Genomic DNA, 12,273 nt, shown 5'->3' with positions numbered 1-12,273 from the left:
ATGGCCTTGACTAACATCTCAAAATATAATTGATCATTTCACTTCAATTTCCATTTGGACAGTGACATGTATTGTTGTGAATCAAGTACTTTGAACTAAGCATCTGTGGGACATCCCAGATCTCATGTTTTTATTCAAGAACACTACGGGAAGTGCTTTGACATCAGCGAGACATGAGAATAAATATTTCACTTAGCATGCATGTACAGTAGATAAGCATGGACTACTTAAAACAAAGTCCAACCCTCTTCTGCAGTGCTTTTAATTTTTATGCACATGTGAAAGAAATTTGACTTAACCGTTCTATTTCCTTCCATTCATACTTTGGGGGGAATAAAAAAAAAAGTCTGATCATGTTGTAATTTAGTTCTGTGGAAAAAAATCTTGATGCAATTTAAGTGGACTGAGAAATAATTGATATGCTTTTTAATATGATGTGTGTGGCTGTTAGCTTGGGTGATTTTGCATGCCTTGTTGTGTGATGTATTCCTTGTATCTGGGTCATACTGCTGCCTTTGGCATAGTAATGGTTCAAAACACAGTGTCGGCATTTCTGCTCTCCCTTAATAAATGCTTTAGTTCCTCACTGTTTCTTCTGAGTGAATTACGGGTCCTTATTTGTCTCTTTTGGTCATTACGTATGAGACACAAACCAGATTTTTTGTGACTTTTTTTTAGATTCTATTTAAATATTTGTTGTTAATTAAAGTAAATGGAGCAATTACGTTCTTATCTTATATCCGTCAGATAATTTTGGATATTGCCCTTCTGAATTCCCCCCGCATTGGACCAGTAACTCAAAGCATTGGAGCAGGGCTTGCAATAAATTGTCGCTGACCAATGGTGTCAGTGACCATATTGCTCAAGCCACTCTAGTTTTAGAGAGGAATAAATCCTACTTTCCAAAGCCAAAACATAAATATCAGCGCATAGAACCTTCTATATTTCCTTTCTGTCTCTTTTTCTCATGTAAAGGAGGTGAGCTGTGGCCAATGTGGAAAGCATCCTCCTTTGGACATGCATTAGTCACTTTCAAAATGCTTTACACGCTCATGCACACTCATTCGCTCTCCCTCCCTTCCTTCCTTTACAACCCCCCCTTGCTCTTTTCCTCCCCCTCACACATTGGTTGTAGCTGCAGGAGAGACAGAGCAAATTAGGGTTGGGGAGCCATCACGAGAGGGGGCTCGTCACGAAAAGCTGAGCAGCCATGAACTGCTGCCAGAATGGAGGAGGGGGATGCTGGGTTAGAAGAGCGAGGGAAATAGAATTCTTTGGAAATTAAATGTATGTCATTTTCAATTTGCATCATGTTGTACTTTCAGTTGGTGATCATGGCTGGGACTGTCATGCTGGCTTATTACTTTGAATACACTGATACGTTCAGTGTGCATGTGCAGGGATTCTTTTGCTACGATACTACCTACACTAAACCCTACCTTGGACCGGAGGATCACAGCGCCATCCCGCCCATCCTGCTTTATGCCGTAGTAGCGGTGTTGCCAACGTTACTGGTGAGTCTGCTTCATTAAATTAAGTTAAATGGATCTTGGATATGGAATCTTGAATGTGCTGTATGATACACCTAAGTGGAAACAGCAATCCCCTTAAATTGAGTTTGAACCCCGAGAGAGAAAACAACGATAATGAACAATGTGAGTGATTAGTATGTTTACGGTGATGTCATATTTTGTTTGGCATCAACACTGCGTTATAGCTTTCGTGCTTGAGTCTGTTGAAACTGCGGTAGAGTGACTATAGATTGTTATTTTTTTTTTAATAAACCACTTCTAATATGGCAAAAATTTGTGTTACAACACTAGTTAAAAAACAAAAACAAAGAAATCAATAAATGAATGAAATGGGTGGAACCTCCAAGGTCAAAGATGCAAAAAAAACTCTCCACTGTGACTATCTTCGTGTGTCTGCTCAACATCAACCTCAGGTGTATACCGTATTATTTTCACAATTGTTATCTCACAATTTTGCATTACGTATATATTTGGAATGCATAAGAAAAAAATAATTATAGATTTCATAAATTTTCCTTGGGCGAGAGAGATACTCAGAGACACTGGAAGTGATTGGTGAGCTGAACCTACTAAAACATGGGAGTTGTCGCATCCGGTTCCAAACGTGGAGCTCAGCAAAAACACCCTGAGCATCGCGTCTTGACAGCAGTTTATTTACACACTTCATAAGCAGTCCAAATATGCACAGTTCAGCTCTTCTGTCAGGTCAGCGTCCAATATGTCTTTGGAGCATCTCCCTTTCCAATCTGCACCGCTCCCCCGAGCAACATAGTGGTGCCAATTTAAAGAGAACTACTGATGATAAACGAGTGTAATTTACTCAGTGGCTGAAACCACTTGCCCCACCACAAACATTAACTAGAAAGACTTTTTTTTTTACTGCTTTAGACGGAATATACGAATATTATTCCAGGTAAACCCAATGCAAACCAACGTTAAAGTGCCTAAGTGTAAATTTTGTCTTATTGTCTGATTTTCTTTTCTAACAGATCACAATAACCGAGACGGTGCTATTTCTGGTCCAATATACATCAAAAGAGTTTGACAATTCAGAGAAGACTGTTGCCACAGGAGACTGCTGTTATCTCAACCCGCTTGTCCGCAGGACATTTCGTTTCCTTGGTACAGTACAATATTTATTACTCACTGAAAAGTTTGTGGTGTTTAATTTTGGGTTTAATTTCATAACGGACCAATCATGCATTGCTGAAACTAATTTGACCTCAAATATTTTGAATGCATGTCTAAATAACTCATAATTTTCCATTCTCCTTTTGGACTAATTCATGAACTTGAAAACTTTTATAATCATTGCACCATAGAAAAATAAGATTCAAGTAAATAATTAACATGACACTGTGCATACATGGTCACATATGATGTCACCCCTTCTACTGTTATTCCCTTTTTATACAGCAGAAGCATTAACTGCATATTTGATGCTGAGTCCCTGCACAGTGTCTTTTGTAATAAAACTCAAATCGGCTGTTCCAAGCCTTAGAAAATACGCTTTGATCCTTTCTTCGCCATTGTTTGATCATTATACACATTTACATATTTTTAGTGCAATGCAAAGAAAACACATCGCTCCTGCAGCTTTATTAAATTGAATTATGTTCATGCCCTAATAAGCAATTTTAGAGGTTAAGGAAGGCTAGCTAGAAAGCAGCAGTCATCCGTAAAACACAAAGCGCCTACATCGCCACGTTTGTGGCGTGGCGAGGGGGGGGGGGGGAGTAGGACAGAATTAGAACGATGAGCCTCTGCCGCAAGTGAGTCACACAAGGCTTGACAAAATCCATTTATTGCTTATTAAAAATGGACTTGTCAACATCTGGAGCCTCACAATGCTGCTATGATGAACAACAACAAACAAAATTGGCATACCTTATTTAAAACAGTATGCACGGATTAAGGGGAACGGATTATGGTGTGAATTTCGGGTTGGGTGTTTATACCGTCGGCCCGTTAGAATCACAATTTAATCAAATGGTATATTTCTGTGTTTTTCTTTACCAGGAGTTTACACCTTTGGTCTGTTCACTGTTGACATCTTTGTCAACGCAGGCCAAGTAGTGACGGGAAACCTGGCGCCTTATTTCATGACCATCTGTAAACCAAACTACACAGCGCTGGGTTGCCATCAGGCCCTCCGTTATATCAACCATCAGGAGGCCTGCACAGGAAACCAGAATGATATCCTGCATGCCCGAAAAACATTCCCTTCCAAGGAGGCTGCTCTCAGCATATATGCTGCACTCTACTTGGCTGTGAGTTCCTAATTTGATATTCTTATATATTCAATAGAAACAATAGAAATGCTGCTTTTTCCAATTAATTAACCATATGTACCTAAATTCCATTGTGTTTCTTTCACTTGATATCATTTGGGTCACCTTCAGTTTCCGTGACAAGGTGCAACAGCGGTTTGCGACAAAAAAAAAAAAAACTCAAAACGCGATGAAGGGTGACAGCAGAAGCTTAAAAAAGAAGCAAGGAGTCAGGAAATTTTACAGAAGCGTCACTTCAATTTTGCAGCTTTTAGTTGTTTTCCCTGCCTTTTGAGCCTTTGCGTGCATCCAGTAATTATAAGCACCAATGTCAGATATGGGTCACATTAAAATCAATGTCATACAACAAACAATTCAGAAAACATGTAAATAGAGGAAAATCCCCAAAACCGGAACATAACAAATAAATGATCTTGATTTTTTTTCAGATGTACGTGACGTGCACAGTTCAGGTAAAAGGCACTCGTCTTGCCAAACCGGTTTTGTCCCTCGCCCTTATGTGTCTGGCCTTCATCACGGGATTAAATCGCATAGCGGAATACCGTAACCACTGGTCAGATGTCATCGCTGGCTTCTTGATTGGCACTGCCATTGCCACGTTCTTAGTAAGTTCCAAAACAATACAATCAAATATAACCACAAAACTGGATGTAAAGGATTTTTTTTTTGTTTTCTGCTTAGGTGGTGTGCGTGGTTCATTTTTTCAAAGGGAAGTTGCTGCTGAATGATGACACACCGATAGAATTGCAAGCGCACACGACAATTCTGGGCATAGGCCAAGTCGAGAGTCCTCTGGAGAAGTACATCGCCTCACAGGTCAGTGCAATGTTTGACAATATTCATCAAATTGTCCATATAGTGTGTGTTTCTTCTAATTGCAGCTGATATGATCTTATATGATTTTTTTTTTTTACATAGACGAGTCTCAAAAATTTAGGATAACGTGAGATAAAGATAAGTGACGACTATGCACGCCTCTCCTGGGACAAGCTCTGATGTAACAATCGAGGGCAAAAGCATATTGAAGTCGAAGAGTAACATTTTGCCTGCCAATGATACAAACAAACTGTCTGGGAGATGATCCAGTAGTCCATTAAATTCAAATGTCTACAGCAAAAAAAAAAAAAATCCAAATCCATCTGTGAAAATTTCACTTGCCTGAAGATGGACAAAAAAGATTCACCTCACAAACTCAGCTATGGTAAGCTTGGCAGAAAACAACCAGCCTAAAAATAGCACAGCAAGAAAGCCTTGGAGCTAAAACTAAAAAAAAAAAAAAAAAAAGACAGGGATGAAGAATTTAGAAAAGAAGCTGGGCAATATTTTTGCATTATCATGTGTTACATAATAGCTCAACACTTCTGAACGTTAAGCAACATCTTATTTTTAAGATTCACGTCAGTAATCACTCCCCATCATATATATTATTTGCACCAAATAACCTATTTTTCTTTTCCTTTGCCGTAGAATCACATCACATTTGCTGAGGTCACATGACATGGAGTCAGCGGTGTAGCAGATGCATGGGACAAGCCCCACGTTTCGCAATCCAATTAACCCAAGTGCAGCTGTATACCCCCAACCTCCTCGCTGTGTCTGGTTTCTGTACATATTTTTTAATTATATGAAGCTTTCATCTCAACAAAACAAATGAACAGAAGCGGTAAGGTCTTCATCTATGCATTAATTATACTGTTTGTCTATACCAGATTCTCACCTCCCAAATGCAGGTGGCTAAAATAATAATAATAATAAGTATTCTTGACAGGATCGTGTATTTTTAATGGGTCCTAATGGATCATCAATATTTGAAGCTTTTTACTTTCCTTCAATGGCAACGTCGCCAATATCAGGTTGATCAATGAAAGCAAATGGTGTCAAGAAAAACTAAATGGGCTCAGGTTGAAGTAGAAATATATAGAATTAATTAAGGCACAAGTGAGAGCTACACAAATCCTCATTCTAGGAGGCTATTAGAAGTAAAATCATTAGCAAGAAAATTTGCAAAAGATAATCAGGTGGCACTTACAATCATATTAATTTTCATAATTGACTTTTACTGTATAATGTCACAATCCAAGAAAGGTGGCCACAGTGGTGGCAAGATGAAATCTCAGGAAATGAATACCAAAAATATTGCTTTATAATAAATGAGAATAAAACTTCCAAGAAAACCCAATATGATCAAATGTGTTTCCAAAGACTTTTCTAATCATTTGGGAAGAAAAAAAAAAAAAAGCTCTATGGTGTATGTTGCACGTGCTATCACAATATATTCAAAAGAAAACCGAATTGTATTTGATTGATGATATATATCTATAAATATTCTTTAGGTCACATTTTTACTGTGTACTTTTAATTTTCTGACCAAGCACTGTTTTGTCAATATATCCTTTTGTCTCTAAATGTCAGTGGTCATGTGAGTAAAATATTTTATGGATGGTGATATTCATTGTTCATTCTGCATTACAGATAGAAATGATAAGTCTTCAAATATTGTGCGGTTTATATTTTCTCGGTATTTTTCACAACCCATTGAAAGTTATTTGCGTTGGTGTTGTTCCTCTTTCATGTTTTTACTGTTTAAAATATGGGATTAGAAAACTTTCATTAATAAAAACAAATACGTCAATCAATCAAATGTATTTTTATAATCAAGTATGTTTACAATACACTGTGTTTAATGTACATTGCGCTGCTCAGTATCAAATGATCTAAAACACGGAGATTAAATTTGATGTTAGTTTCTCAAATGAAAGAAAATAACAGCTCTTATAAACACATTTGTGTTAGTTGTATTGTGTCAACATTCTTGATGATGAATGGAACTAATTTTGTACATTCGACTTCTATGGATTCTATATGCAAATATAAACATATTAATACAGAATATTACAATATTTGAACAAACCTAGCAAGGTGATATTTTAGTCATGCAAAAGAACATTTCAACACGAAATGAGGGATGGCATGCTGATTTATAATGAGATTTTTTTGGTTGTTGTCAGTTTACATATGTCAGTGATTGAGGGTAAAAAAAGGGGACATACATACATTGAGGATTTCTTTTCAAGGGAATATTCAAGATATATTTGGCTTCATTAATTTAGAGTATCTTCATCTTGAAGCTCAATGGGATCGCTTCTTTGAGACAAGAGGAATGATTCCCACACTGCAAGACACTGCAAGACAAGTTTTCTTTTATCTATTGTTTTTATCCTGTTGTAAAGCACTTTGGGTACCAGTTGGCTATATAAATAATTTTTTGGGGAATAGCTAATTAATAGGATTTGACACTCACCTTTTCATAGCATTCCACATTCTTCTCAGCCGTTGAGATGAAAGCAGATTTAAGGTCAGCTCTCATACTGTTCTGCCAGTTGACCCAATCGCCCTTCAATGCATTATTAGCTGTTTCCATTCGATCTGCCAGAGCCTCAACTTCTTTCTCCAAATGACCCTAAAAACATGCCAGAGCAAATATTATACCTCTGTATAATCGGAATTCCTTCACCTGTGGCCTATTGAGGATTATAATACAGTTTTATAATATTATATTAACTCAAACTAGGTGATTCTAAATTAGAGTAACATCACCCTCTTCTGGCCACAGTGGGTCATAACATGCAGTCGGTTCAAAATACAAATAGGTGAAAATCCACAATAAAATAATTTTTCGCACTCCCAATCAATTTAAAAGCATTTAAAATTATTCAAAACACACTTTATGCTTTTAAAATATATTCAGTACAAGTTTCAGTAGACTAAATTAGTGGAGCTCAGATTTATTCCCACCCTTCCCTCTCGATGATGAAAGACAAAGACATCCTTCGGTTTACAGGGATAAGGAAGGAAAGTGACACACTTACAACATCTTGGTCCGCTTTTTTGGATGCGAGGGCTTCGTTTTTTGTCTCAAAGTATGCCTGGATATTGTCACGCCGTTTCATCACATTCTACAACCACCAAAAAAGATTACAATTAAACACAAGTCCCAATGTGATGATGAACTCGTTGGTTCCAACTCACATTTATCACCTCGGTGCAGAGCACGTACTCATGAAAAGCCGGGACCATCACATCGGAAAGCTGGTGGATCTGCTTTTCCGTTTCTTTGCTACATTGGTCCACGCAGTTGGCCACAAGTTGCAGTGGGTCATGCAGGTCCTCTTCCACCTCGGCCCATTGGCTGTAGAGAGGCCCGTACTGCTTTAGCTCATCCAAATACTCTGAAGACAGACATGTTGAATTTTAATGTATACAAAGTCATATTTCTGTTGCAGTTCTTACCTCGCTGCTCCTTGATGATCCTCTGAGTAACCTTGTCAACAGACGAGATCTTGCAGCCAAAGTTTTCCACGTATTCCTGCATAAGTGTGAACTCCTCCGGACGGCTTTTGATGCCCCACACCGAGCTGGCCACCGATCGGACCGTGTCGCCCATTCGACTCAAGAAGCCCGGACCCTGTTTCTTGTGAGTCGACAGGTCCTGCAGAAGGAGCAAAGTTGAAAAAGAAACTCTGTGTGTACAAGTGTGTTTTGAGGACGTCATACCTGGGCTGTTAGGAAAAGTTTAAAGTGCTGATTAAAAGACAGAATGGGATGCCCGGCGATCTTATTGAGAAAACGATGAAGTGCTTTCTTCCTTGTCTCAATGAAGTCATCATTGAAGCGCTCCACCATGCCTTTCATCACAAACTTTTCTGGAAGAGGCTAAATGGAAGAGCACACTTTCAAATGCTAGACTCTGATTGTGATTGAGGATTTATTTTCATGTTTTACATACAGGAACAATGAGGGTTGGATGGGTTTCCTCCAGTTTGCTTCGTAGCCAAACGAAGTCCTGGTAGCGGCGGAGGACCTCATACTCGCAAGAGTCAAACTCACTCCTCGTTGTCTGGAAAAAGAAAGTTCATATTGCAGCTTGAATAATTTCCAAATTTGCATTTTTGCTTCTTACTTTACCTTGGTGCTGACTCTGTACATGATGAAGGTCTCAATAGCTGTCACATGACTCTCCGGACTGTCAACTGTCACAAACAAGTCTTTGGTGCTGTCACTCTGCTGTTCATCTTCATCGAGTTGGTACTGGTTGACCATGGAGCTTGGTGAGTTGGGCGCTGGATCCTCGTCTGTCAGTAATATTTTCTGAAGCAAACACAACATGTATGTTTAGATGAACAAATGAGATTTGAACTGATGTGGTGGATTGTATTGCAAATTCACAATTGTTTGGAAAATTGGCTTTTAAAAACGTCACTGATATAAATATAATCAAAGTGCAAATTCAGTAACCATAATTTGTGTGTACAGAAGAATATTTTTTTTTCTTTCTATGCAGGAGTTATGAAGTTTGTGGAAAAAGTTCCATCTGCCTGTCTTTGGAAAAGAAACGTTTCCCCCTCCCAGAAAAGGCAAATGCTTCAAGCATGAACAAATAAGTGAAAAACAAAGTTACAAGAGCTGTAGAGCTGCTGATTGAAGTACAAAGGTCAGCTTGTCTGCTGATTCAAAACTTTTATTGTTGCCCCTTTTCAAAACACAAGGGAACATTTCTGCAAACCAAAATATCAAATCTTATGCAAAAATCGTCACGCGACTGTGTTTTGACTGGAACCTCATCCACGTCACAAGCGTTGCAAGTTTGCAACTGTTTAAAAGTGGGAGTCAGGAAGTTTGACTGTACCTTACTAAAAACCTCCAGATCTTCATCTTCTTCCAAATCCAACATGTCTTTTGACAAAACCACAGAGTTGGTCTGATTAGTCATCTTGTAACTTTTACCATGAATGAGTGCGAGCCGAGAAAGAAACTTCCTCAACGACTATGCAAACACAAACCACGGAATAGTCATTCTTTCGAAATAAAAGCGCATATTTTCAAAATAAGTGCATGCACAGTGCAGTTTCGGCTCTCTGCTTCCTCCTGGCGATTCAAACTGGTTTCGGCTGCTTGCACAAAAGCTGTGGCGTTCCCCTTAAATTCTTGGTTTGTCAAACTCGTGCACGCCCCCCGTCTTATTAGACCCACCCAGTGGTAGGCGCAGCAAACTGCACCTACCAAAAAGCACCAAAAGATGTCGCTGTTGCACAAGTTCAGCGCGACAACGTCATATACGCAACTTTCCGAACAGCCTTTTTCTTTTATTTCTTTATTTGATGGGTGGTAGCCTGTTTCCTTTTGAATCGGAAAAATACAATATAATAGCTATTTATTAATAATATACTGTCTGATGAGTCAAATGATGGAAACTTTTGGCCATTATCATGTTTGCATACTCAGGAGAGAAACAAATCCCATTTTTTGTTTTTGTTTTTTGCCTTTAAACTGGAAGCTGTTTTCTACAAATGAATTTGATTCAGTAGAGGAAAATTAAAGCACAGAATTGATCCAGAAAAAGCCTGGGTCTGATCAAGCCGAGGCTTATCAACTAATTTATGTCAAAATGGAAAGAAAAATATTTCAGTCACCCCCCCATTTGTATATGTATGCAAATGTATGCATCTAGTGTTAAATGTTGGGTCGATTCAATGTGTGCGTGTCTCCCTCCCAAGCCTTTCGGATTAGAGTCTCCTGTAATGGTTTTACAAAGGTCAGGGTTTTCACTGGTTGGGATGGAGCATCAGCCTGTATTTAAAGGTCACCACATCACACCATCACATTATCTCCCTGTCATTTCATAACAGTTTGTCTGTGTTTTTCAAAGGTTCAGCTCTTCCGAGACTCAGCGTGACTGCATTTTCTTTCGCTGTGAAAGCAAAGAGGTGGAGGGGAGAGGCCGAAGTTGTTCCACACAAGTAATACAGCTATGTCTGTACAAAACAAATCAACACTTTGTAGACCTTGGCCAGGAGGGATGAGCAACTCCAGAATTACAAAAACAGGCACACATCAGGAACCATGACCGCAGCATCGACCCCCTCCAAGCAACAGCATCCTCTCTGACCAGTCAAATATTGCAAACTACTTATTCCACATTACCTCACAGAGCAGACAGCACCTGCCCAAGGCAATATTCATAATAAAAATGATCAATAAAAACATGAGTTTCATCAAATGTAGCATCAATAAATTGAGCATTTACATTTAAACAGAAATGACAAATTGTTAATAATGTGGAGAAAACAAACAAATAAATCATGCAGTCGACGTTTGATGTTGAATTGCCGTCGTGATAAATCCTATTGTCACGTCACACACGCGCACACGCACGCCAAGATTCTTATTTAGGTAGCGCTGTGGATTTGCATTGCCCTTTGTGGAGCTGACATTCACCAATTGGACTTAATTAGTAGTGCTGAGCCTATCGCTGACCTTTTGTTATGCAAGCTGTCAATAAAAACCTTTCTGTTGACTTAATGGAGGATGCTATTTGTTTAAGTAATCACAGCTGCTTCATTCAGGCTGGTATATCCATACTACTGTATTTTCTCATGTCTCAAACATGTTGCAAGAAATTATAGCGAGACTTCAGTGTAGTACTATCTTGTGCCACAACATGCCTCAGGGCACTGTGGTGTACTGGAAGGATTGTGGCTTAATTACCAGCCAGAAGAAGAGGCAGAGAAGGTCCCAAACTAAACAGGTGCCAAGAAACACTTTTAATAGTGAGTTTTGATCTGTTTAAGTCTATTGTAAAAAGTAAAAATATAGGTAAAGTGTTTGGAAAGGATAGAACTTACATATTTTCTGATAATGACTCTCTCTTCATGATTTTGGAATTTTTTCAGGCACCTAAAGGAAGAAAAAAAAAAAGTGTTAGACCTACAAAGCTGCTACCTGTAAAACCGCCATCCAGCACCCAACAAACAATTTGGAGGCTGCCATCAGGTGGCAGTGCATAACCATGAAACAGTCCTTGTCTCCTTATTGTTTCACAAATAATCAGGAAGACATTTTATCCAAGAAAAAAAAAGTTCTCCCAAAGCTTGCTGCAAAAATTACATAATTACCATTTCATTTGAGTCGCCCTCAGTCGATTGCAATGACCCAAAAGACTCAGACTCTACACAGACACACATTTTCTTAATAATAAATATAATTTTCAATTTTTGTTGGACGTAAAAATGACAATTATGATATTAGGCCTATTTTATTTACACTGTCATGATGATTTTTCTAGATATAAGATTCACATTCTAGGCATATGGACAAATGTATGTACAAAGTGTGTAACTGTGCCGTATTTCCTTTTAGAAAACCTAATGTGAAAGAAAAGAGCTTGAAAGCTTGTTTGATGTGTGTGCACATTCAGATCTTACACTGCTTTGACAAAAAAAAGAAAAAAAAAGAAAGACTAACAACATCACCGTCCATTTACAATTGATCTGCTCCTGTATATGTGATTGTAAGTGATGTTGGTGCCCACAGGGAATCATAGCTGGGATTGAGAAGCCTTTTCAGCAACCCCATTTGTTACTTATTTATCTTTTATTTGGATTCTTAATTAG

At 38.4% G+C, this 12,273-nt stretch overlaps 2 protein-coding genes and 1 long non-coding RNA gene across 3 annotated transcripts; 2 read left to right on the top strand and 1 right to left on the bottom strand.

Moving 5' to 3' along the window:
• The first annotated feature begins 1,131 nt into the window (after positions 1–1,131).
• Positions 1,132–6,713, top strand: plppr5b (phospholipid phosphatase related 5b). Its single transcript, XM_088363480.1, has 6 exons — positions 1,132–1,514; positions 2,522–2,654; positions 3,552–3,802; positions 4,252–4,428; positions 4,505–4,639; positions 5,291–6,713. Exons 1-6 carry the CDS (start codon positions 1,290–1,292, stop codon positions 5,318–5,320), a joined length of 951 nt encoding a protein of 316 aa, XP_088219606.1. The 5' UTR covers positions 1,132–1,289; the 3' UTR covers positions 5,321–6,713.
• On the bottom strand, positions 6,452–9,692 carry snx7 (sorting nexin 7). The gene is made up of 9 exons (XM_088363479.1): positions 9,510–9,692; positions 8,789–8,971; positions 8,610–8,720; positions 8,378–8,536; positions 8,114–8,312; positions 7,853–8,052; positions 7,693–7,779; positions 7,125–7,283; positions 6,452–7,005 (listed from the first exon to the last, which is right to left on the bottom strand). The coding sequence occupies exons 1-9, from the start codon at positions 9,591–9,593 to the stop codon at positions 6,925–6,927; spliced, it is 1,263 nt and encodes a 420-aa protein (XP_088219605.1). The 5' UTR covers positions 9,594–9,692; the 3' UTR covers positions 6,452–6,924.
• On the top strand, positions 9,170–11,182 carry LOC148380752 (uncharacterized). Its single transcript, XR_015854633.1, has 2 exons — positions 9,170–9,314; positions 10,530–11,182. It is a non-coding gene; the product is annotated as an uncharacterized LOC148380752 (long non-coding RNA).
• Positions 11,183–12,273: the final 1,091 nt, after the last annotated feature.

Source organism: Syngnathus floridae, chromosome 20 (assembly GCF_059516105.1).
Source record: "Syngnathus floridae isolate MCC-2025c chromosome 20, RoL_Sflo_1.0, whole genome shotgun sequence".
NCBI classification, from domain to species: domain Eukaryota; kingdom Metazoa; phylum Chordata; class Actinopteri; order Syngnathiformes; family Syngnathidae; genus Syngnathus; species Syngnathus floridae.
This window is presented reverse-complemented; position numbering and strand designations above follow the sequence as displayed.